Source organism: Leptopilina heterotoma, unplaced genomic scaffold (genome assembly GCF_015476425.1).
Source record: "Leptopilina heterotoma isolate Lh14 unplaced genomic scaffold, ASM1547642v1 Lhet_123, whole genome shotgun sequence".
In the NCBI taxonomy this organism is placed as follows: Eukaryota; Metazoa; Arthropoda; class Insecta; order Hymenoptera; family Figitidae; genus Leptopilina; species Leptopilina heterotoma.
Genome location: NW_025110842.1, coordinates 1664492 through 1689438, shown reverse-complemented (window position 1 = coordinate 1689438; position 24947 = coordinate 1664492). Strand labels below are relative to the sequence as shown.

Below are 24947 nucleotides of genomic sequence, written 5' to 3'. Positions count from 1 at the left end.
GACGATTCTGTCGTCTCTCGTTCATTTTAAAAAATTAAATCCCAAAGTTTTTTTAATTTTCCTTTTTTCCTTTTATTTTATCCTCGCACTATGAATTTATTTTATTTAAATACAAATTCGAGTAGCAGCATTATTCGTTATCATTTTTCACAGGTTTTTTCCTTTTCCTCTCACTCTCAATTTGTTTTTATTTATTTATTTACTTATTTTATCGTGCTGAGAAAAATTAAATGGAATTTTATTTTCATTTTTGAAATATTGAGAGAAATAATTTATATTAATATTTATTTTATTTACTATATTTATTAATATTGTTTTTTGGTGAATTTTTGGTAGGTCCATCGAATAAGTCAGTTGATGAGCGATACACCGGAAATAAAAAGGCCGACAATTCATCATGTTCCAATTACCTGCGAGAGTCCCACGGAAAAACGGCAAATTTCATCGGTACACAGTTCCGTTCCTGCACCACCAGTCGACGATATGGAACCGCAAAATATTTCCTTTATCGGTAAGCACAACATTACTTAATAAAATCTTTTTTTTCAATTTTTTTTTTAACTTAAATCACAATTTTTTCAAAAAGTTTTACTAAAATTTCGCTAATACTAGAAATTAAAAAACTAATTCGAAAAAATTATAATCAAATTCTTTAAAACGATTCAATTATTTTCAAGAAATATTCCAAATTTATATTTTCATCAAATTTTGTAAATGCATTCAATTATTAGAAAAAAAAAATGATAAAATTCAATTTTTTAAAAAAAATTTTCATAAAATAATAAAATTATTCTCTGGAAAACAATTATTTTTGAAAATTTTAATAAAATTCTCAGCAACTATTCAATTATTTTCATAAATAATAAAATTCATCGCAGGATTTCAATTATTTTTAATACAATTTTATAGGAATTGCTCGAAAAATGTAATTATTCTTAAAAATTTAATTTTAATTTCTCGCAAAAATGAATTATTTACAAAAGTATTTTTTTAAATTCTTTGAAAGAATTCAATTATTTACATAAATAATAAAATGCTTTTTAGGAATTCAATTATTTAAATTAGAATTTGCATAAAATTAGTCGAATCATTATTATTTATGCAAATAATTGAATTTCTCAGAAGAATTATAATATTTATGAAAATAATTGAATTCTTCTAAAGAATTTTATCAGAATTTTTTAAAATAATTAAATTTTTTAAAAGAACAGTACATTAAAAAATTTTTAAATGATTTCATTTGTTTGAAAAATTTTATTAAAACATTGAAAAATAATTAATTTTTTTTGAAAGAATTTAATTAATATTTTTTAATTAAGAAAATAATTTTATTCTTTCGAAAAATTTCATTAAAATTGTAGATATATTGAAAATAATTTAATTTTTGGAAAGATTTTTATTAAAATTCTTTAAAATAATTGAATTGTTTTGAAGAATTTATTATTCAATATTCTTGAAAATAATAGATTTTTTTTTTTGGTAATTTTTACTGAATATTTTGAAAATAATTGAATTTTCTGGAGAATTTTTTTTTAAGGTTTCAAAATAATCGTGTTTATTATTAATTGTAATTTAACGATTTTCCTATTAAATTATATTAAAATTATTCATAGAATATTATATTCTTTTAAACAATTTTATTAGAGTTTTTGTAAATAATTAAAATTGTATTGAAAATATTTGAATTTTTCAGAAGAATTTTGATTAATTACAAAAAACAATTGAATTCTTGACAAGAATTTTACAATTTCTAAAAAAATATTAAAATTGATTGGAAGAATTTTTTATCAAATGTTTTGAAAATAATTAAATTTATATTAAAATTCTGGAAAATAATTGAATTCCTCCGAAACATTTTATTATTTATGAAAATAATTGATTTCCTTTGTTGAATTTTATTATTTTTGAAAATATTTTAATTCTTACGAAAACTTATCTTATTTACGAAAATAATTGAATTCTTGCCAAGAATTTTACAATTTATAAGAATAATTGAATTGTTTCGATGAATTTTTTTATCAGAATTGTTGAAAATAATTGAATTTTTATTAAAAACTCTTGAAAATCAATGAATTTAAATAATATTTTTAAAAATAATTGTATTCTTTCGAGAAATTGAATTAAAATTGTATTGAAAATAATTGAATTCCTTTGTTGAATTTTCTTATTTTTGAAAATATTTTAATTTTTTGTAGAATTTTCTTATTTACGAAAATAATTAAATTCTTGCCGAGGATTTTACAAATTCATAACAATAATTGAATTGTTTCGAAGAATTTTATCTGAATTTTTGAAAAAATTGAATTTTTTCAAGTAATTTTATTGAAAATTTGAAAATAATGAATTTTTAAATAAAATTTCATGAAAATGGGTTAAAAATAATTGAATTTAAAGAGATTTTTATTATTTTGTACGAAAATAATGGAATTCTTTCCAAGAATTTTAGAATTTATAAAAATAATTGAATGGTTTCGAAGAATTTTTTATCAGAATTGTTAAAAATAATTGAATTTTTATTAAAACTCTTGAAAATAATTGAATTTAAATAATATTTTTAAAAATAATTGTATTTTTTAGAGAAAATTTAATTAAAATTGTATTGAAAATAATTGAATTCCTCCGAAACATTTTATTATTTATGAAAATAATTGGATTTCTTTGTTGAATTTTACTATTTTTGAAAATATTTTAATTCTTGCGAAGAATTTTTTTATTTACGAAAATAATTAAATTCTTACCATGAATTTTACAATTTATAAGAATAATTGAATTGTTTCGAAGAATTTTATTTGAGTTTTTGAAAATAATTGAATTTTTTTAAGGAATTTTGTTAAAAACTTTGAAAATAATGATTTTTTAATGAGAATTTCGTGAAAATTGTTGATAATAATTGAATTTATATTAAAATTGTTGAAAATAGTTGAATTTATATTAAAATTGTTGAAAATAATCGAATTTAATTAATATTTTGAAAAATAATTGTATTTTACCGAGAAATTTTATTAAAATTGTTTTGAAAACAATTGAATTCTTGTGAAGAATTTTAATATTTATGAGAATAATGAAATTCTTGTTTAAAATTTAATTAAAATTTTTGAAAATAATTGAATTCTTTCGAAAAATTTCATTATTTTCGAAAATAATTGAATAGTTTGCAAAGAATTTTATTATTTATAAAAATAATTGAAATTCTTCGAACATTTTTATTGTTCATAAAAATAATTAAATTGTTTCGAAGAATTTTATCTGAATTTTTGAAAATAGAATTTTTCGAAGGAATTTTATAAAAATTTTGAAAATAATGATTTTTTAAAAAGAATTTTCTGAAAATTGTTGATAATAAATTGAATTTATTTTAAAATTCTTGAAAATAATCGAATTTAATTATTATTTTGAAAAATAATTGTATTCTTTCGAGAAATTTGATTGAAATTGTATTTTGAAAATAATTGAGTTCCTCCGTGACATTTTATTATTTATGAAAATAATTGAATTCCTTCGTAAAATTTTCTTATTTTAGAAAATATTTTAATTCTTGCAAAGAATTTTCTTATTTATGCGAAAATAATGAAATTCTTGCCGAGGATTTTTTTATAAAAATAATTGAATTGTTTCGAAGAATTTTTTTCTGAATTTTTGAAAATAATTGAATTTTTGAAAAGAATTTCATGAAAATTGTTGTAAATAATTAAATTTATGTAAAAATTCTTGAAAATAATTTAATTTTATTAATATTTTTGAAAAATAATTGTATTCTTCCGAGAAATTTGATTAAAATTGTATTTTGAAAATAATTGAATTCTTGTGAAAAATATTTTTATTTATGAGAATAATGAAATTCTTGCTTAAAATTTGATTAAAATTTTGGAATAATAATAAACAAGAATATTCAATATTCTACACTTAATAAGTGAATTCTTTAAATTTTAAATCTCTAATCATTCAAAAATTTATGTTTATTCTTAAAAATTGTTTACTAAAATCAACCGATCGTATTTACAAATAAAATAAATTCAATAATTGATTTATAAAATGAAAACTAAACTATTTTTCGTTTTCGCCTTCAGGCAATGACGAGGACCTCTCGCAGGACATAAGAAAGCACATAACCTCAGGCAGTCGAACCTACAGGATACCATCGCCAATGAGGCCTTCAATATCGCGGAATTCCTTCCAGCCTCCGTCGTCACTGCGCGAAACAACGCCGCCGCCACAAACAACTTTGGTGCCCGAAGTGGCGCTGAACGAAAGCCGAGACGACAATGCCGAGAAGGGCTTCTACATTTCCTTCGACAATGACGCGCCAAAGAAGCCGAAGCCAACGCTGCGGCAGAAGAAGGCGTCGCCGAAGAAGGAGCAGCGCACCATGTCGCAGTACAGCGAGAATGCACTCGACGATTATTCCTCGAATTTTTTATCGTCGCGCGCTGAGTCGCCGTCCGTCGAGAGGCACTTGAAGGAGAATTTCCGCGAGGCCGAGAAGGAGAAGCAGCGATTGGCGGCGGAGCGCGAGCACATGCGACAGGAAATGAGGGATCGCGAATTAAAGAGGGAAATCGATAAGGAGCAGAGGCAGAGGAATCGCGAGGCGACCACGACTGGCGTTGGATTGGTTATTGGCAATCAATTGGCGAATCCAGATCCAGTTAGTGATTTTTCTCTTGGATTTCTATTAGTTTGCGTCTTGAGTTTCCATTCGCTTCTTCTTTTTTCTACTCTTCTTCTATTTTACTGCTTCTCTACTTTAAGTTTTTATTTTTACTAATTTTGATTTTTGTTTTATTTTCCACTTCTCTATTTTACTTTTTTGTTATTTTTCTACGTTTCTATTTTATTTTTTGCTATTTTTTACTTCTCTAATTAATTTTTACTTTATTTAATTTTTTGCTGTTTTTATTTTTTGCTATTTTTCTACTTTTTGCTATATTTCTACTTCCCTGTCTTATTTTTTCCCTATATTTCTACTTTTCTATTTTCTTTTTTTATATTTCTCTACTTTTTTCTACTTTTCTATTTTAATTTTTTGTTATATTTCTACTTCTTTATTTAATTTTTTGTTATATTTCTATTTCTTTATTTAATTTTTTTGATATTTTATTTTTACTGTTTTCTACTTTTTTTTCTATTTTTCTACATCTCTATTTTTATTTTTTTTTTTTACTTTTTTCAACTGTTCTATTTTTCTACATCTATATTTTATTTTTTTGCATTTTTTCCTACTTTTCTATTTTTCTAGGTCTAGGTCTGTTATATTTTTTCCCTATATTTCAACTTTTCTATTTTCCTTTTTTTTACTATTTTTCTACTTTTATATTTTATTATTTTTCTATTATATCAATTTTTTTAATATTGTTCTATTCTTTTACATCTTAATTTTATTATTACTTTTGACTTTTTTTTGCTTCTATCAATTTTTGCTATTTTTCTATTTCTCTATTTTTTTTGTTATTTTTCTACTTTTTCTAATTATCTGCTTTATTATTTTAATTTTTTGCTATATTTCTACTTCTATTTTCTTTTTTCTATTTTTCTTTTTTCTATTTTCTGTTTTTTTTGCTATTTCTCTACTTTTCTATTTTATTATTTTTCTACTTCTCTACTTTATTTTTTTGATATTTTTCTGCTTCTTTATTTTATTTTTTTGCTATTTTTTTGCTTCTTCATTTTATTTTTTCTTTATTCTACTTTTTTTATATTTTTCTACATCTCTATTTTTTCTACTTTTTTCCTACTGTTCTATTTTTCTACATCTATATTTAATTTTTTTTTGCTTTTTTTCTACTTTTCTATTTTAATTTTTTGCTATATTTCTATTCATTTAAAAAACTTTTTTGATTTGAAAATCAAAAGATGATTTTTCTACATCTCTATTTTCATTTTTACTTTTCCTTTTTTACTGTTCTATTTTTCTACATTCATATTTTATTTTTATGGTTTTTTTCTACTTTTCTTTCTTTTTAGGTCGAACTTTTAATTTTTTGCTATTTTTCAATTTTTATATTTTTCTATTTTTATTTTTTGCTATATTTCTATTTCTCTGTTTTATTTTTTTCCTATATTTCTAATTCTCTATTTTCCCTTTTTTTTGCTATTTTTGTACTTTTCTATTTTATTACTTTTTCTACTTCTCTACTTTATTTTTTTGATATTGTTCCATTTTTTTGCATCTTAATTTTATTTTTACTTTTCCTTTTTTTCTACTTTTACATTTCAATTTTTTGCTATTTTTCTACTTCTCAATTTTAATTTTTGCCTGTACTTCCACTTCTTTATTCAATTTTTTTGGCTATTTTTCTACTTCTCTACTTTATTTTTTTGATATTTTTTTACTTCACTATTTTATTTTTACTTTTTTCTACTTTTTGTTTATTTTTCTACTTTTCTATTTCAATTTGTTGCTATATTTCTAGTTATCTATTTTATTTTTTTGATATTTTACAATTTTTTCAATTCTTTATTTAATTTTTTTGATATTTTATTTTGACTGTTTTCTACTTTTTTTCTATTTTCTCTATCCCTATTTTTATTTAAAAATTTTTTTTTTACTGTTCTATTTTTCAACATCTATATTTTATTTTTTTGCTTTTTTCTACTTTTCTATTTTTCTACGTAAAAATTTTTATTTTTTGCTATTTTTCAGTGTTTCCACTTTTCTATTTTAATTTTTTGCTATATTTCTACTTCTCTATTTTACTTTTTTGTTATTTTTCTACATCTTTATTTTATTTTTGTTCTATTTCTCTATTTTAATTTTTTTGTTATTTTTTTACTTCAATATTTTATTTTTACTATTTTCTACTTCTTTATTTAAATTCTTTGCTTTTTTCTTCTTCTTTATTTATTCTTTATTTAATTTTTTTGCTATTTTCTACTTTTCTATTTTAATTTTTTTCTATCTTATCAATATTTCTACTTCCCTATTTTATTTTTACTATTTTCTACTTTTTTCTATTTTTCTATATCCCTATTTTTATTTAAAAAAAAATTTTTTTTTACTCTTTTATTTTTCAACATCTATATTTTATTTTTTTGTCATTTTTCTACTTTTCGATTTTTCTCTTTTTCTATTTTATCAATTTTTCTACTTCTCTATTTTAATTTTTTGCTATATTTCTACTTCTCCATTTAATTTTTTTGATATTTTTCTACTGATTTGTTTTACCCTTTTTGTATGTTATCAATTTTTCTACTTTTCTAATTAATTTTTTTAAATGTTTTTCTAGTTTTTTACTTCTTTATTTTATTTTTACTTTTTCAATTTTTCTACTTCTCTATTTTATTTTTTTTTGCTATTTTTTTTTACTGTTTTCTACTTTCTTTCTATTTTTCTACTTCTCTATTCTACTTTTCTTCTATTTTTCTACTTTTCTATTTTATATAGTTCCATTTTTCTACTTATCTAATTTATTTTTTATTTTTACTATTTTTCTACTTTGCTAATAAATTTTTTTGTTTATTTTTTTGCTATTTTTCTACGTCGCTATTTTATCTTCTTTATTTTTTATTTTTCTACTTTGCTAATTAATTTGTTTGTTTATTTGTTTGCAATTTTTCTACTTTTCTTTTTTTATGTCGCTATTTTTATTATTTTTTGCTATTTTTCTACTTTTTCCATTTTATCTACTTTGTTTTATTTATTTTTGCTATTATTCTACTTTGCTAATTAATTTGTTTGTTTGCAGAATTCCCTCGACGAAATGGAGAAGAAGAAGGAGAAAATAATGCTCCTCTCGTTGCAACGAAGACAACAGCAGGAGGAATTGAAGGAGCGCAAAGAGACGGAAGCGCAGGCGAGACGCGAACAGGAGAAATTCAAGGAGGAGGAGAGAGCGAGGAAAAAGGACGAGGAGAGGCAGAGAAGAGCGGCGATTTTAGAACAATATAAATTAAAGAAGGCTATCGAAGAGGCAGAGAGAGAAGTATGAGAAAGCAAAATATATTCCTTTCTTTCTTTCTTTCTTTCTTCTTTGAAAAAAAAATTATTTCTTTACTTTTTTTTCTCCTGATTTAAAAAGAAAAAAAATTCTCTTTAATTTAGAAGTAGAAAATTATTTCTTTACTTTTTTTCTCCTAATTTAAAAAAAATGTCTTATTCTTATTCTCATTTAATTTAGAAGTTGAAAATTATTTTTTTAATTCTTCTTTTTTTCGCAGGGCAAAGTCATTGATAAGGAGATATTGAATGCAATAAAACCGACGAAACGTAATAAAGTGGCAACGAGTCGTCCGCGTCCAAAAACAATTCACGTCGACGCTGGCGCTGAATTGGATTCCGGAGCATTAACACCGAGTCGAGGGAAGAAGGGATCTTCCTCAAATCTCAGCACTGGTAAATTTTATTCACTTTAAAAATTCCTATTATCCGTTTGTCTCACTTTTTTATCTTCTTTTCGGAGATTTTTGTCTCAATTTACAACAATTTTTTTTTAAAGTTTCCAGTTTTTTTGTTTCAAGCATTTTTTATTTCTTCTAAAAGTAAAATTTGTCAATTTGAAATAAATTGTTAATTAATAGAATTTGACAATTTTGATAAATTGGTAAATTAATAGAATTTGACAATTTGGATAAATTGTTGATTAATAATTGCCAATAAAAAATAAATTCTTAACTAATTGAATGGTTAATGTAATTAAATTGTCAATTTAAATTAAATTGTTAAGCTCTAGAATTGACAAAATATTTAAATAAATTGTTTACTAATTGAATTGACAATTTAATCAAATTGCGAATTAAATAAATAAAAAATGCCTTTTCCACTTAAATTAAATTAGCAATCGAATGAATTGTTAAGTAATAAATGTTAATTAATAAATTAGCAAAATTATCTCTGAAAAGAAGAGTAGAATTTATTGATGTTGTACATTGCAAAACTAGTTCTTCTGCATGAAGAATTTTTTGTTTTCAGTTTATTAGTTATTTATTTATTTATTTATTTTTGCTTCTTTAAAGAAAATTGTCGCTTTTTTTTATCACGTCAATGTTACACAATTATTCTTTACCAAAGCTCTGGATTTTCGTCCTTATTCTCAAAGTTTCAATTCATTTATTTAAATAAAAAAATTATCAAACATCTATTGTAAAAAAATCTAGTAAAAAACAAAACAAAATAATTAAATCAATAATATTGAATAAAAAAAACAAATATTCAGAAAATACAATTTTAATAACATTTTTTGAAAGAATTCAATTATTTTCAATACAGTTTTAAATTTTTAATAAAATTCAAAAAATTTAATTATTTTCGAAAATTCAGATAAAATTCTTCGAAACAATTCAATTATTTTTATAAATTAAAAAATTCTTCGCAATAATTCAATTATTTTTATAAATTGTAAAATTTTTGTCAATAATTCAATTATTTTTGTAAATAATAAAATTCTTCTGGGAAATTAAATTATTTTCAATTCAATTTTAATTAAATTTCTATATAGGAAAAAATTCAATTATATTCAAGATAATGCGAAGAAATTAATGAAAAATTTGTAAATGAATTTCTGTGAAATTCTTAATTCTTTATGAAAATAATGAAATATTTGCGTAGAATTTTATTTAAATAATTGAATTGTTTTTGAAAATTTTATTAAAACAGTTAATATTGAAAATAATTGAATTTTCTTGGAGAATTTTTACTAGATTTTTAAATAATAATTGAAATTTTCGAAGAAATCAATAAAAAAATCAATCAATCAATAAAAAAATCTTGCCAAAAATTAAATTATTTTCAATACATTTTTAATGAAATTTCTCGAAAGAATAAAATTATTTTCTTTTTAAAAAATATTATATATTAAATTCGATTATTAATCAAGAATTTTAATGTAAATTCCATTATTTTCAATCCATTGTGACAAAATTCTTTCAAAAAAATTAATTATTTTTCAACGTTTTAATCAAATTAAATCATTTTCAAAATTTTTGAATGTACTATGCTTTTAAAAAATTCTGATAAAATTCTTTGGAGGAATTCAATTATTTAATACAATTTTAATTACATTTTCTCGAAAGAATTCAATTATTGAAAAAAATGTTGATAAAATTCTTCGAAGGATTATTTATTAATACATATGGAAGATTGAAAACAATGAGTGAATATTGACAATGAGGGAATAAATAAATAAATAAATATGTAGAAGGATGGAAAATTAAAAACAAAAAATAGTTTAAGACGAAAATCGAGAGGTATTTTTGATTTTTGATTTTGTTTTTTTGCACTAAAACACTTAATTTAGCGTCGCTGATATCGCCAACAATGAGACGTGATTATTACCGAGGCTCGCAGGACAGTCTCACAGCCGCTCATCTCGACGATCGACGATCTGGTCCACTTTATCGTGGAGGCAGCCTCAGGGGTATGCACCACACAAACACTTTTTATGTTCTTCTTTTCCTTTTTTTCAAAATCAACAAGAACATTTTTTTTTAATTTGATAATAATTTGTAAAATTTCTTTTCTTTTTTTTAAAAATATTATTTGCTTTTAATTACGTTCGTTCGTTGAATACAAATAAAACACAAATTTTCAATATACAAATATTTCTTTGTAATATTATTATTTCGCGCACAAAAAGCACTCGCTTGAATGTAGCTGTGAATAATTTATGTGCATGATTATTATTTTCTTTTTATTTTTTTTTTAAATATTATATAAAGAAAAAATATTGAAAAAATTTAAACTAAATTAACTAATTAAATAACTAATTTAATTTAAACTTTATTATTTTTTTTTATTTTCTTGTTAATTTGTTAATTTACTGTCCAGAATTTTTTTTGTTAACAAAAATTAACAACATTAACAAAAAAATATTATTAATTTTCTTCTTAGAATTTTTTTTTTGTTAATTTGTTTCAAAGTTTTTTTTTATTTAATTTGTTTCCAGGTTTTTTTTCATTTAAAAAAAAAAAATTCTGGGAAGTAAATTAAAAATATTTTTTTGTTAATTTTTTAATTTGTTTCCAAGTTTTTTTCATTAAATGAAAAAATCTTGGAAAAAAATTAACAAAAAAAAAAATTCTGGGAAGTAAATTAACAAAGAAAATTCTGGGAGGTAAATTAAAAATATTTGGAAACAAATGAAAATTATTAACTAGCGGAAAAATAAATTACAAATTATTGAAAATAAAATTAAAAATCATAAAAATACTTGAAAGTAAATTAAAAATCTAAAAATAAATAAAAAAAACTTCTTAAAATTAATAAAAAAAAATTCTAAGAAGTAAATTAAAAATTTTTTTTTGTTAATTTAATAATTTACTACCCAGAATTTTTTTTGTTAATTTGTTTTCAAGTTTTTTTCGTTTAATGAAAAAAACTTGGAAACAAATTGACAAATTAACAAAAAAATATTTTCAATTTACTTCTTAGAATCCTTTTTTGTTAATTTGTTTCGAATTTTTTTTTTTATTTAATTTGTTTCCAAGTTTTTTTCATTAAATGAAAAAAACTTGGAAACAAATTAAATAAAAAAAATTCTGGGAAGTAAATATTAAAAATATTTTTTTGTTAATTTGTTAATTTACTTCCCAGAATTTTTTTTTGTTAATTTGTTTCCAAGTTCTTTTCATTTAATGAAAAAAATTTGGAAACAAATTAAATAAAAAAAACTTTGAAACAAATTAACAAAAAAAAAAATTCTAAGAAGTAAATTAAAAATATTTAAAAACAAACGAAAATTATTAACTACCGGAAAAATAAATTGCAAATTATTGAAAATATAATTAAAAATCAAAAAGAAAAAAAATCTAAGAAGTAAATTGAAAATATTTGGAAACAAACAAAAATTATGAAATACTTGAAGTAAATTTTTTAATTTAAAAAAATTAAATTAAATTAAAAAAATAATATTACTCGGAGTAAAAATTAAAATTGAAAATGTCAAAACTAATATTTACCAGAAAAGAAAAAAAAAATTTTTTTTCATGTATTAAAAAACAATTAAAAATAAAAATAGAAAATGAAGTTTTTTTTGTAAATATAAACAAATAGACGATTACTAAATACTAACAAAAAATATTTTATTAAATTGTCATCCTATTTTTAGTATCTTCCGTAGATTCGCCAGACGATGGTCGAGGATCATCGCCGAGTCGAAGTACCAATCAATTGGGACGTCGCGGTTCTTATAAAACGTCTCGAGGTGAGTTTTTCTTTTAATTATTTTCTAAAAATTCGTATAATATTAATTTTTACACCGCTCTAGATTTTTTTTTCTGTTTTTTAATTTCTGCAAATCGAATGCCGCATTTTGCTACTCGACGTGTTATTTTTTTTCTTAGCTCTATGGAATATTTATATCAACGCACGTAGAGATATTTTTAAGAAATTTTTTTTTCGTTTCTTTTTTTTAATGGGACAATTGTTTATTATTTTTTTGTTTTGTTTCTCAGTTTTTTGTCCCTGTTTTCCCAGTGTTTGTTGACAAAGTGCTTTTTATTGATGAGAATATCTTCTTTTATCGTCTACTTTTCTTTCTTTTCAATTTTATTTCTTTTTCGTATTTTTTTTCTCATTTCCATTTTTTCTTCAGTTTTATTTTTTCTTCTTTGTAAATTTTTTCTTCGGTTTCATTTATTCTTCTTTTCCATTTTTTCTTCAGTTTTATTTTTCTTCTTTTTCGTATCTTTTTCTCTTTTCTATTTTTTTTCTTTTTTAAATTTTTTCTTCGGTTTCATTTATTTTTCTTTTCCGTTTTTTCTTCGGTTTTATTTATTTTTTTTTTTAAGTTTCAATTTTTAATTTATTTATTGATTAATTTTTCTTTGATTTTTCTTTTTTAATTCACTTTTTTCTTCGTTTTTATTTAAATTTTCTTCGCTATTAATTATTTTCTCCATTTTCATTTTTCTTTTACATTTTTTTTTTCTTCGTTTCCATTTTTTTAATTCATATTTTTCTTCGTTTTTATCTGTATTCTTTTTATTTTTTATTTTTTAATTCACTTTCTTCTTCATTTGTATTTAATTTTTTTTCGTTATTAATTATTTTTTTCTTATTTCATTTTTTTCTGTTTTTTATTTTTTCTTTGTTTTCATTTTTTTTTATTTCGTCTTTTTTTTCATTTTTAAAATTAATTTTTTTCAGCCTCTTTTTATTCTTTTTTATTTTATTTATTTTTCTTCATTTTTTCTTTTCTCTTATTTATTTTTCTTTATTTTCATTTTTCTTTTACATTTTTTTCTTCTTTTCCATTTCTTCTTCGTTTTAATTTTTTTAATTCATATTTTTCTTCGTTTTTATCTGTATTCTTTTTATTTTTCATTTTTTAATTCACTTTCCTCTTCATTTCTATTTCATTTTCTTTTGATTATTAATTATTTTCTTCGTTTTCATTTTTAATTTTTTTCTGTTTTTTATTTTTTTTTCGATTTCATTTCGTCTTTTTTTCATTTATTTTTCATCTTTTTTATTTATTTTTCTCTTCATTTTAATTTTTTAATTTATTTTTTCATCTTTTTTATTTATTTTTCTTCATTTTCATTTTGTAAATTATTCTTCAATGCAAAACGAATTTGTTTTTTTACTTTCCAAATAAATAAAAAAAAATGTATTAAAAATGCACTTGAGTTGGAACGAAACATTTTTTTGCATCCAGTATTTTTATTTATTTATTTTTTTATTATTATTATTTTTATTATTTTTGTTACCAGCAAATTCGCCTCGTAATTGGACTTGCACCCAATTTTTTTTCTCTTTTTTTTCAAAAAAAAAGTAAAATTGAGGTTTTTTTCTGCGTAAAGCTGAAAATAATCGAAAATTTGATTTTTAAATTTCAGAAAACTATTTTTTTTCTTTTATTTTTGCTATTGGAGAATTTTTTTTGGGGAGGGGGAGGGGGAATAAAAATTAGACATTTTTTTTTAATAATACGAAAAAGATTTCTTTTTTTTCCATATGCAATTTTTTTTTATAAAATACAAAAGTTTTTATTATGTTTTATTTATGTTTACATGCAAAAGAATTTGTTAATTATTATTTTTAAATTCAAAATAATAAATTATATATTTTTTGTTATTTATTTATTTTTATTTACAAAAAAGTTGCTAATTTTATTAATATTCAAAAAATTGTTGTATTTTTTTATTATTTATATTTATATGCAAAAAAAATTGTTTATTTAATTATTTATTTAGTTAATTATTAACGGCAAATTTTTGTATTTGATTTATTTTTTAATATTCAAAAAACTCTTATTATTTTTTTTTTATTTATTTTTAATATTCGAAAAACTGTTTTATTATTTATTTATTTATACGTGCAAAAAGTTTCTTTATTTTTTAATATTTAAATAAAATAAATAAAAATAAAATATTTAAAAAACTCTTTTATTATTTTTTTTAATTTTTTTTTTTTTAATATATTCGAAAAACTTGTTATTAATAATAACTTATTATTTATTTATTTTTACGTGCAAAAAGTTTCTTTATTTTTTAAAATTTTTTAAACTTTTATTATTTTTATTATTTCTATTATTTATTTTTTTATTTATAAAAAATAAATTGAAAAAATAATAAAAGTTTTATTTATGTTTGAAAATTTGGAAATTTTTAAGCAGAAGATTTAATTAAAGAGAAAGAGAGAGAGAAAGAGTGATTTTATTTAGAGAGAGAAAAAGAGTGAGTGAGTGAGAGAGAGAGAGGGAGTAAAAAGAAAAAAATAAAAATTCGATGATTGATGGCGTGTGAGTGTAAAAACGCAAACGTTGCATTATTGCAGATACGCAGGAGCCTCAGCAACAGGTTAGAGGCAGGCCTAAATACCCGACTTACCAAAACTTTAAGGGGAGAAAGTCGAATTCCTTGATGAATTTGTGCGGTAAGAAGCACCCTGTGGCTTGGAATACGTTTATCCCCTTCTTCTTCTCATTATTTCTTCTCCCTCGTGGTCTGGATTTTTTATATGTGTCCCGTTGCTACATCCATTTTTTTTTATTCATTTTAAAAGTCAAATTTTCTCTTCTTGCAAAAAAAAAAAATTTTTAAAGAAAAAAAAATTTTATTTTTTATCTTAATTTCAATTATTTTATAAATAGCAAATAAATAAAGAAATTATAATTATTTATTCAATTTTTTTATTTTTTTATAAATAATAAATAAATAAACAATTATTATAATAATAAATAATTAAATAAATAAAAAATTACTATAATAATAGAAATAGTAAATAAAAAATTTTCCAAGTGGTAAAAAATATTTATTTAAAATCTATTAAATAGTAAATATTTAAATAATGAAAATTAGCAAAATTGGAAATAATGGAAAATTTGACTTTTCTGTTTTTCGAATGAAGAACAAAAAAGAAAAATAGTAATTTATTTATTTTTAATAAATATGTATTTTATATGTAATAGGCATATTTAAAATTAGCGTACACGTAGTCGCATGGTGCTGGTCGCAGAACAGGTGGCAGTCCTCTTTTTTTTTGTTTAACAACAATACATTATATAAACTAAACAAAAAAAAACTACTCAATTCATGACAAATTTTTATTTCTCTCTCAAAATTTCATTTTAAATAATTTCAAATATTGGCGCTCTTTTCGAATCCTTTTTTTTTGACCAATCAGACGTTAGCTGTGAAGTGTGCGCAGTTGGAGCGTTGAGAACAGAATGATTCGTGTCTTTGTGAGATGGGAGATACTCACCACTATACTACTGAAGAATTTCTCTATTTTTTAAATTATTTTATTTACCTACACCTAAAGAATATTAATTTCTTTCTTAATTTCGTTAATTAGAATTTTTTTTTCTACTTATTTTTTGCTTTTGTTACGGAAAGATTTCGCTCTCACTGCAAAGAAAATCACGACAAAATTTTTACGTATTTTTAGGTTAGGTTTCTCCATTTGATCAACATAATAAATTAAATTTAGTTATTAATTATTTTGTCGATAATAAAATAATTTTTGATTATTTTATTATCAAAAACTTATAATTGATAATCCTGTAATTGATCTTTGTGACTGTTGGATTTATTTCATTAAATTAATTTCGAGAATTAGTCTTTTTTCTCTTTTTTCTTTTGTTTCGTAACGGAAATATTTTGCTCTTACTGTGTAAAGAAAGTTTTTACGCATTTTTAGGTTAGGTTTGTTTATTAATTTCGAGAATTAGTCTTTTTTTTCTTTCTTTCGTAATATTTTGCCCTCACTGCAAAAAAAGCACGCTAAATTTTTTACGTATTTTTAGGTTAGGTTTGCTTTCTAAAATAATAGTCGTAGATTTTTTTATTTTACAGTAAAATACAACGGTGTGAAAAGTAAAATTCCTCTCCTCGAAATATTGCAATAGAGAAAAATTGAAAAATAGAAAACAATTTGAGATTTTGAGAGGAAAGTAATAAAAACAATACATACATATTTCACCATTATAAAATAAGTAAACAATTATAAAAAAAATTGTTTTAATTGCTTGTTTAGCTTATCATTGTACAGCACTGGCTATGGGTCCTCTGTTTATATTTCAGATAATATTATGTCTCTCCCCGATTCTTCAGCATTAAATTTTTACATTATTATCATTATCCACTAATATAATTACATTTTTTATTCCAATTCCCTCAACATTTAAACTAGCAAACCTAGCGAATTTTTCCCAAAAAAAAATTTTTTTTTTCATTAAAAGAACGAAAACGTTCTTTTTCAATCCTAACCTCAAAAAAAAATCCTCATGGTTGCTTTATGGAAAAAATTTCAATTATTTTTCTTAAAAATATTTACAATTGTATAAATTTTATTTAATGTGGTAATTGGTTCAATGGAATATGTAACAAGCTTTAATAATAATAATAAAAATGAAATAAAAAATACAAAAAAAATAAAAATACTAGGAAATAGTGTCGATTTAAAGTGAAAAAAATGATTTGTCAAACTACAGATACAGACAGTGGACTGGGTAGAGCGACGCCACCAAGAAGAGCGCCGAGTCCAGGGATGGGTAGCATGAGGCATTTACCATCGCCTTCCGGTCCTGGTTCACTTCCGCCTGGTCTCATGACTAAACGAAGAGTCTTCGACGATGGCAGTAGTGACATCAGCAGTACTCCCAGTTCAATGATGGACTACAATGGTAAGAAAAAAAAGGAAAATTTCTCGAAAATATCAATTCCCAATCGATATATTGACTATCGAATGCCAATCGGGAACAAATCGATTTATATCGAGTTAAAATCGAAGGGATGAGTGATAATCGGAATTTAGTCAAAATCGATTTAAAATTGATATAAATTGAGTTATAATTGATTTATATCGAATTACAATCGAAAGTATCAAGTAATAATCGAAATTGAGTCAGAATTGATTTAAAATCAATATAAATCGAGTTTTAATCGATTTATATTGAATTATAATCAACATTGTCGATTTAAAATCAAATTTATTGAGTTATTATCGAAAGTATCGATTTAAAATTGAATATATCAAGTTATAATAAAAAATATGAACTAAGAATCGATTAATATCGAAAGTATTAATTAATATCAAAAGTATTGATTAATAATCGAAAATATTGAGTAAAAATCGATAATTTATCGAGTAATAATTGATTTTAGTTGTGAAACATTGAAATTGATATCGATTATTATCGATATAAGTAGAGTTGTAAAGTATCGAAATTGATATCGATTATTATCGATATAAGTGAAGTTGTAAAGTATCGAAATTGAATTATATCGATTATCGATGGTGAAATAAATATTAAATAATTAAAAAAAATTTTTTTTCCATTAACTTTACAGGACCTCGTCTTTATAAGCAACCGGCGACAAAATCGAATCGCAACATAATGTTGAATGCAGTTGAGTATTGTGTTTTTCCTGGTACTGTGAATCGTGACGCCAAGAGACGTGTTCTTGATGAAATTGCAAGATCGGAGAGTAAACATTTTCTTATTCTATTCCGTGATGCGGGATGTCAATTTCGTGCACTCTATTCATACTGCCCGGATCGTGATGATATCACGAAACTTTATGGCACTGGACCCAAGCAGGTCATCGATAAAATGTTCGACAGATTTTTCAAGTAAGTCAAATCAATTTTTTTTGTATTTAGAGACAAAAAGAATATTGTAGTTTTAAAGAAAAAAAGGAATTTATAAGCAAAAATGATTTTAAAAAATAATTTCAAAAAATAATTCCAAAAAATAATTTTTAAACAAAAATAAATACTTGATTTGCAATTGTTCAGTCGTGAAATTTGCGAATATATGTTTATTTTTTTGTTTTGGGCGTTTTTGGGGTTATTACTTGAGACTAAAGTCGTGAGGTGTTGATTTTTGGAAAATATTTCAGCTGCGCAGTAGATCATGGTAATGATAATTTTATGCGCATTGGTGATTTTTAGTATTTTCTTATCCGAAATTTTCGGTATTGTAATAATTGAACGTATTTTCTTATCCAAATTTGACCATAACCTTAAAAATTTTTTTTAGAAATTAAAAGAAAAAAGTTTTTATCTCATTTTCCAATGGTTCACTTTTCTTGTTTTCGAAAGTACCTTTAGTTTCTAATTCTATGCATATTTGTAAAAATTATTAACTGCTAAAGTCGTGAAGTGGGGTAAATTTTTCATAGCTGCGAAGAATCTAAATTTTAAGAAATGGATTTTTTAGCAATCTTCTAACGAACTCACAAGTTGTAAGGACCCTAATTAAGATGTTATTTTTCTTATCCAAATTTGACCATAACCTTAAAATTTTTTTTGTAAATTATAAAAAAAATTTTTAAATACTATTTTTTATTTGTTCACTTTTCTAGTTTGGAAAAATGTCTCTATTTTTCATTTTTATGTTCATGGGTCGAAATTATTGACAGTCAAAGTCGTGAAGTGGGGTAAACTTTAAGAAAATTCCAACTGCGATGTTTTTAAGAAATCTTCTAATTAACTTGCTGCTTGAAAGCGTAGTTCCATCCTAATTGTCTATTTTTTTTAGTTTTCCTTCTCGAATTTGACCATAATCTTAAATTTTTTTTGTAAATTATAAAAAAACATTTTTTTAACTCAATTCTCCAATTATTCACTTTTTTAGTTTGGGAAAATACGTTTACTTTTTAATTTGATGCATTTGGGTAAAAATTATTAACAACCAAAGTCGTGAAGTGGGGTAAATTTCAAGAAAATTCCAACTGCGATGTTTTTAATCAATCTGCTAATTAACTTGCGATTTGAAAATATAGTTCTAATGTAATTCTCTATATTTACATACTTCTTTCTTTCAAATTTGACCATAACCTTAAAATTTTTTTTTTAAATTAAAAATAAAAAATTTTTTTCTTCTATTTTTTAATGGTTCACTTTTCTAGTCTCGGAAAATGCCATTGCTTTTTAATTTGATGCATATGGGTCAAAATTATTAACAATCAAAATCGTGAAGTGGGGTAAATTTTTAAAAAACTTCAAGCTATCAATTCTTTATGAAATATACTAATTAACTCACGATTTTAAAGTATAGTTCTACTGTAATTATGTATCTATATTTTCGTATGTTTCTTCTTTGAACTTGGCCATAACCTTAAAATTTTTTTGGCAAATAAAAAAAAATTTTTTTTGATCCATTTTTCAATTGTTCACTTTTCTAGTTTGGGAAAATACGTTTAATTTTCAATTTAAATCATTTGGTTAAAAATTATTGACATTCAAAGTCATGAAGTGGGGTAAATTTTAAGCAAATTCCACCTGTGAATGTTTTTAGCAATCTGCTAATTAATTTGCTACTTGAAAGTGTAGTTCTACCGTAATTATCTATATTTTCATATTTTTCTTCTTTGACCATAACCTTAAATTTTTTTTTTGCAAACTAAAAAAAAAATTTATTTTGACTTAATTTTTCAATTGTTCACTTCTCTAGTTTGAGAAAAAACGTTTAATTTTTAATTTGAATCATTTGGGTAAAAATTATTGACATTCAAAGTCGTGAAGTGGGGTAAATTTTAAGCAAATTCCACCTGTGAATTTTTTTTAGCAATCTGCTAATTAATTTGCTACTTGAAAGTGTAGTTCTACCGTAATTATCTATATTTTCATATTTTTCTTCTTTGACCATAACCTTAAAATTTTTTTTTGCAAATTAAAAAAAAATTTATTTTGACTTAATTTTTCAATTGTTCACTTCTCTAGTTTGAGAAAATACGTTTAATTTTCAATTTGAATCATTTGGATAAAAATTATTAACATTCAAAGTCGCGAAGTGGAAGAAATATGTCTCTATCTCTTCTACGAAAATTAATTTTCACGCAGTGATAATTTTTAACATAATTAGAACACTATTAGCAAAAATTAAAAAAAAAATTTATTTTTTTTTACAAAAAAAAATTTCTAAAAAAATTTTTTTTTTTTATTCCAGATACAATTCTGGGGGAAAGTGTTTCTCGCAAGTTCACACGAAACATCTGACTGTAACCATAGACGCCTTTACGATACACAACAGCCTTTGGCAAGGGAAAAAAGTGAATCTGCCGAATAAAAAAGACATGGCCCTCGTCATATAGTTTTTAAGGTAATTGTCAGAAAAACAAAAACAAAACTTTAACAAAAAGAAAAAAAAACGAAAAAAAAATTGAAAAAAAAATTTTGAGGAAAAAAAATGAAAAAAATACGCTACTGTGCCCTCTGTTGTTCATAGTTACTATTTTAATACAGGCCCATATTAAAATTAACTCCAAAGCGCCGTTTATTAGTCAGTTTTTATATAATATTAAAACAAAAAAAAGAAGAAGAAGAAAGAAGAGAAAAACCAAACGGTGTTGACTTTCACTTTTCGAAAAAAGAAAAAAAAAAGAAAGATAGGAAAAAAAGGCGCTTTAATTTTAAGCTATCGTTACCTCAATTTTGTTACGTTTTCAATTCTTTACTACTTAACTACTTCTTTTTAATCTTCTCATCAATTTCATCGTCATTGTATTTCTTATTCTTACTATTTTCATTATTGCAATTTTTTTTTTTTTTATTTTTTTTTTATATAATTAATTTGTTTTTTTATTATTGTTTTTTTTGCATCATCATTGCTATTATCATAATTACTATTTCTATTATTTTTTTTCATTATTATTATTTCTATTATTTTTAATATTATAATTATTATTTTTTTTTCTATTATTATAATAATTTTTTTTTAATTTAAACTTTTTTTTTTTTATTTAAAATTTTTTTTTTTATTATTTTTATTATTATTATTATTTTTGCTATTATTATAATTACTATTATTATTATTATTATTATTAACTGACGTCAGCACCGTTTAAAAATCGGTGTTTTTCAAAAAAAAAAAAAATATTTAAAAATCGATTGTAACTTCGGACTAATTGACGCTCAGCGAACAATTATTTTTTACGACTGACAAATATATAATATTTAATCCCCCCCCCTCCCCATTAATTTTTTACCTTCGATTACTAAATGGAAATTTAAAAAAAAAATTCCAAGTGACGTTCGCAAATTTTTTTTTATGTTTTTCTCTCGCATGGGCCAAAGCAACGAATGCATTTTTTTTTTAATGAATTAAATTATAATTTAATGTTTAACTTGTAATTTGTAATTTATAATTTAATTTAACTTACAAATTGTAAATTTATAATTGAATTTTCTTACAAATTTATATTTATAATTTAATGTAACTTGTAATATATTTTATTGTTTTTTTTATGAATTTTTTTTTTTGCCTTGAAAAAAATACGTGAATAATTTTCTAAATTTGAATTTTTGGGATTAATTTTTGGATATTAAAAATGGATTTTTTTTGGGGGGGGGGGGGTATTTATTTAAACGATAGATTTATTAATTTTTTTTTAATATTTTTTTACTGTGTTTTTTTTTAGAATTAACAATTTTTGTTTTGTGAAAAGAAAATATTCGTGGCGAAATTATTTTTTCTACCTGAGTTTCCTCTCTGTGTCGCGTCGGTAAAGTAGATCCAGGCGGCGCTGCTTGTTTCTTCTAAAGTGCAGGCAAATTTTTTTTTTTTTTTGTCGATTGTTTTGTATTGATTTCTTTTCTTTTTTAGTAACAAATTTTTATTTCTTGAACTTTTTTTTTTATTTACAAAATATAATTTTTTTTCGATTTAAATTTATTTAACGATTCTCACTTGATTCAATTTTGAGTAAAAAATTCAAATTTCGAGAATTTTTCATGTATTTTGTTAATCAAGGTTTTTCAAAAAATTTTTTTTTGTATTTTTTTTTTTTTGCTACTTATATACAAAAAAAACAAGAATTAATGTAGATTTATTGAAATTTTATTAAAATTACAAAACTCAAAAAAAATTATAAAATATAAATTACAGGACAGAAAAAAATGTTGATATTAATTTTTTTTGAAAATTTTCAAGGGACATTGTTTTTTGTGTATAAAGAAAGAAGGAAGGAAAAAAAAATGTTTTCACAATATATTTCTGAATCGTCGTTGTAAATTTTAGCTAAAAGAAAAAATTTTCTCCTTCGAGTTGTGTACATGCGACAGAAAAAAAATCGAATTTTGCCTGCGAAATTTTATTAAAAATAGAAAATTATTCAAAAGAAAGCATGAAAGTTGTGAGTGTGTCTTTTTCAAAACAAAAATAATTTTTTTATTTATCGAAAAAAATTTTTTTCAGGAATAGTTTAATTTTTGTAGGTCTTTTTTAGGTCTTATTAGGTCATTTAAGATTTTTTGGTCTTTTTTGAAAGTTTTTTAGGTCTTTTTAAAATCTTTTTGATTTTTCTAGATTTATTTGGTCTTTTTGGTCTTTTTTAAAAAGTTTTTTGGTCTCTTAAGATCTTTTAGGTCTTTTTAGGTCTTATTAATTCCTTTAAGATCTTTTCTGGGATCTTTTTAGGTTTTTTTTAGAAGTCATTTTAGGTCTTTTAAAATCTTTTAGGTCTTCTAAGGTCTTTTTCGAAAAAAAATTTAGGTCTTTTTTTGAAGTCATTTTAGGTCTCTTTAAGATCTGTTTGGTCTTTTTTATGTCTTTTTAAAAGTCTTTAGGTCTTTTTTTAGCTCTTTTTTTTGAAAGTTCGAAAAGATCTTTAAAGTGCCATAAAGTCAAATTTTAAAAACTCGACTCTGGCATTAATTATAGCGACAAAAATGAGCGTTTTTTGAGAGACTCGACTATTATTATTATTATTTTTTTAAAATTTTTATTACTATAAAAGAAAACTGAATAAATAAATATTAAAAACCAATATTTATTTATTTTCAAAAAAGATCCTAATAGTTGACCAAAATTTTTGTCTCGAATACAAATTAATTATTTTTTTATTAAAATGTGAAAATTTTCATGAAATATTTAAAAATTCAGTGGCGCCATCTCAATCTACTTTACCGACGGTTCGCAGATTGGAAACTCCCATACAATTCTATTTTTTTCCCTCCATTTTCGCAAAGAACGAAATATTTTCAAGTAAAAAAGTTCATTTCGAGTAAAAAAGTTTTTTGCGAGTAAAAAATTAATTCTTTTGAGTTTCAAAATTGTTCACTTCTCCGATTTTCAGTAATGTCGTTGTTTTTAATTTTTATTATTTAGACTGAAAGTTATTAACAGTCAAACTTGTCAGGTGAGAGGAAAAAAATTTGTATAAAGCTCGAAATTTTTCAATAGCAAATTTTTAAACTTGTAAATATTAAATAATAGTAATTGTAGTGATAATAATAATTAAAATAATATTAATAAAAATAATAATAATGAAAATTATAAAAATAGTAACAGCAACAATAATAGTAATAAAAATAATAAAATAATAATAATAAAAAAATAATAATAAAAATAATAATTATAATAATAATAATAATAATAATAATAATAAAAATACTTATAATAACAAAAATAATAAATACAATTAAAACGAAAATAACAAAAATAGTTATAATAATAATAATAGCAATAATATTAAAAATAATTATTATTATTATTATTCTTATTATTTTATTAATAAAATTTTTATATTATTATTTTTATTATTACAAAATAATTTTAATAACAATTCTAATAATAATTGCAATAATAATGAAAATAATAGAATAAAGAAAATACATATTTTTCGAGAGAAAATTTTCAAAAAAAAAAAATATTTACAAAAAAAATTAAAACGCTTTTTTTTGGAGTGGGGGAATCGAATCTCTCAAAAATACGTTATAAATAAAACATATCGACTTTCAGTAGTAAATGAAGAAAAAAAAATCTTATGACGAACGTATTTGGAAGAATTTCCTGAAATTTTTTTTTTTTCTTTTTTAAACCGAATGAAAAAAGAGGGAGAGAGAAATTTTCTAGACAAAAAACAAGAGAGTTAAGGCATGACAATTATATCGAAAACGAAAACGATATAATAATCGCCATAAAAAAAAAATTATTTTGATTCTGTCTTTTTTTTTTTTTATTTTTTAAAAGAGAGAAACTGATGTGAAAGTGAGTTGAGATTAAATAAAAGCAAAAAAACAACAACAAGAACAAAAAAATAATTTAATTGCAGATTAATAAATATTAATAAAAAAAAAAAAAAATAATTTAGTCACTAATATTAAGTAATTTTTTTTAAATAATTTTTTTTTTCCCGAGAATAGAAATGAATGGAAAATATATAATTTTTTGTTTGAAAAAATAACATGGAATGTGGAATTTAAAATTTAAAATAAAAAAATGAGAAGAAAAGATTGTAGCTTGTGCTTGATATTTATTAACTATATTAATCTCTGTGGTTTTTCATTCGTTCTGTTCGCAGTATGAAGTTGGTTGTTAGTTACTTTTTTGTTTCCCAACTTTTTTAATTATTTTCTTTTTCAATATTTTTTATTATTTCCATTAAAATTAATGTATTGAAAATCATTGAATTCTTGCAAAAAATTTCAGAATAATTCAATTCCTTCAAAAAATTTTATTATTCAGTAATTAAATTCTCGCAAAGAATTATTAAATTAAAATTAAAAAAATGTTTAAAACCCTAATTAAATTTCTTTGAAGAATTATTTTCAATTTTTTTTTTTT

General features: G+C 21.9%; 1 protein-coding gene across 9 annotated transcripts in view; it reads left to right on the top strand.

The window, feature by feature from the left end:
* The window catches only part of LOC122512507 (patronin), a 108677-nt gene extending 87727 nt beyond the window's left edge, over window positions 1-20950 (top strand). For 4 of the 9 annotated variants that reach the window (XM_043628375.1, XM_043628374.1, XM_043628377.1 and 1 more), the window contains exons 16-25: window positions 337-511; window positions 4068-4645; window positions 7683-7919; window positions 8155-8329; window positions 10230-10349; window positions 12039-12134; window positions 14711-14809; window positions 16869-17060; window positions 17728-18010; window positions 20331-20949. In XM_043628375.1, the coding sequence (XP_043484310.1) occupies window positions 337-511; window positions 4068-4645; window positions 7683-7919; window positions 8155-8329; window positions 10230-10349; window positions 12039-12134; window positions 14711-14809; window positions 16869-17060; window positions 17728-18010; window positions 20331-20475 (2100 nt within the window). In that variant the 3' untranslated portion in view covers window positions 20476-20949. Of the gene's footprint in view, window positions 1-336; window positions 512-4067; window positions 4646-7682; window positions 7920-8154; window positions 8330-10229; window positions 10350-12038; window positions 12135-14710; window positions 14810-16868; window positions 17061-17727; window positions 18011-20330 lie in introns of all 9 variants that reach the window. The other 5 variants (XM_043628378.1, XM_043628380.1, XM_043628383.1 and 2 more) reach the window with 5 other exon arrangements.
* The last annotated feature ends 3997 nt before the right edge of the window (window positions 20951-24947 follow it).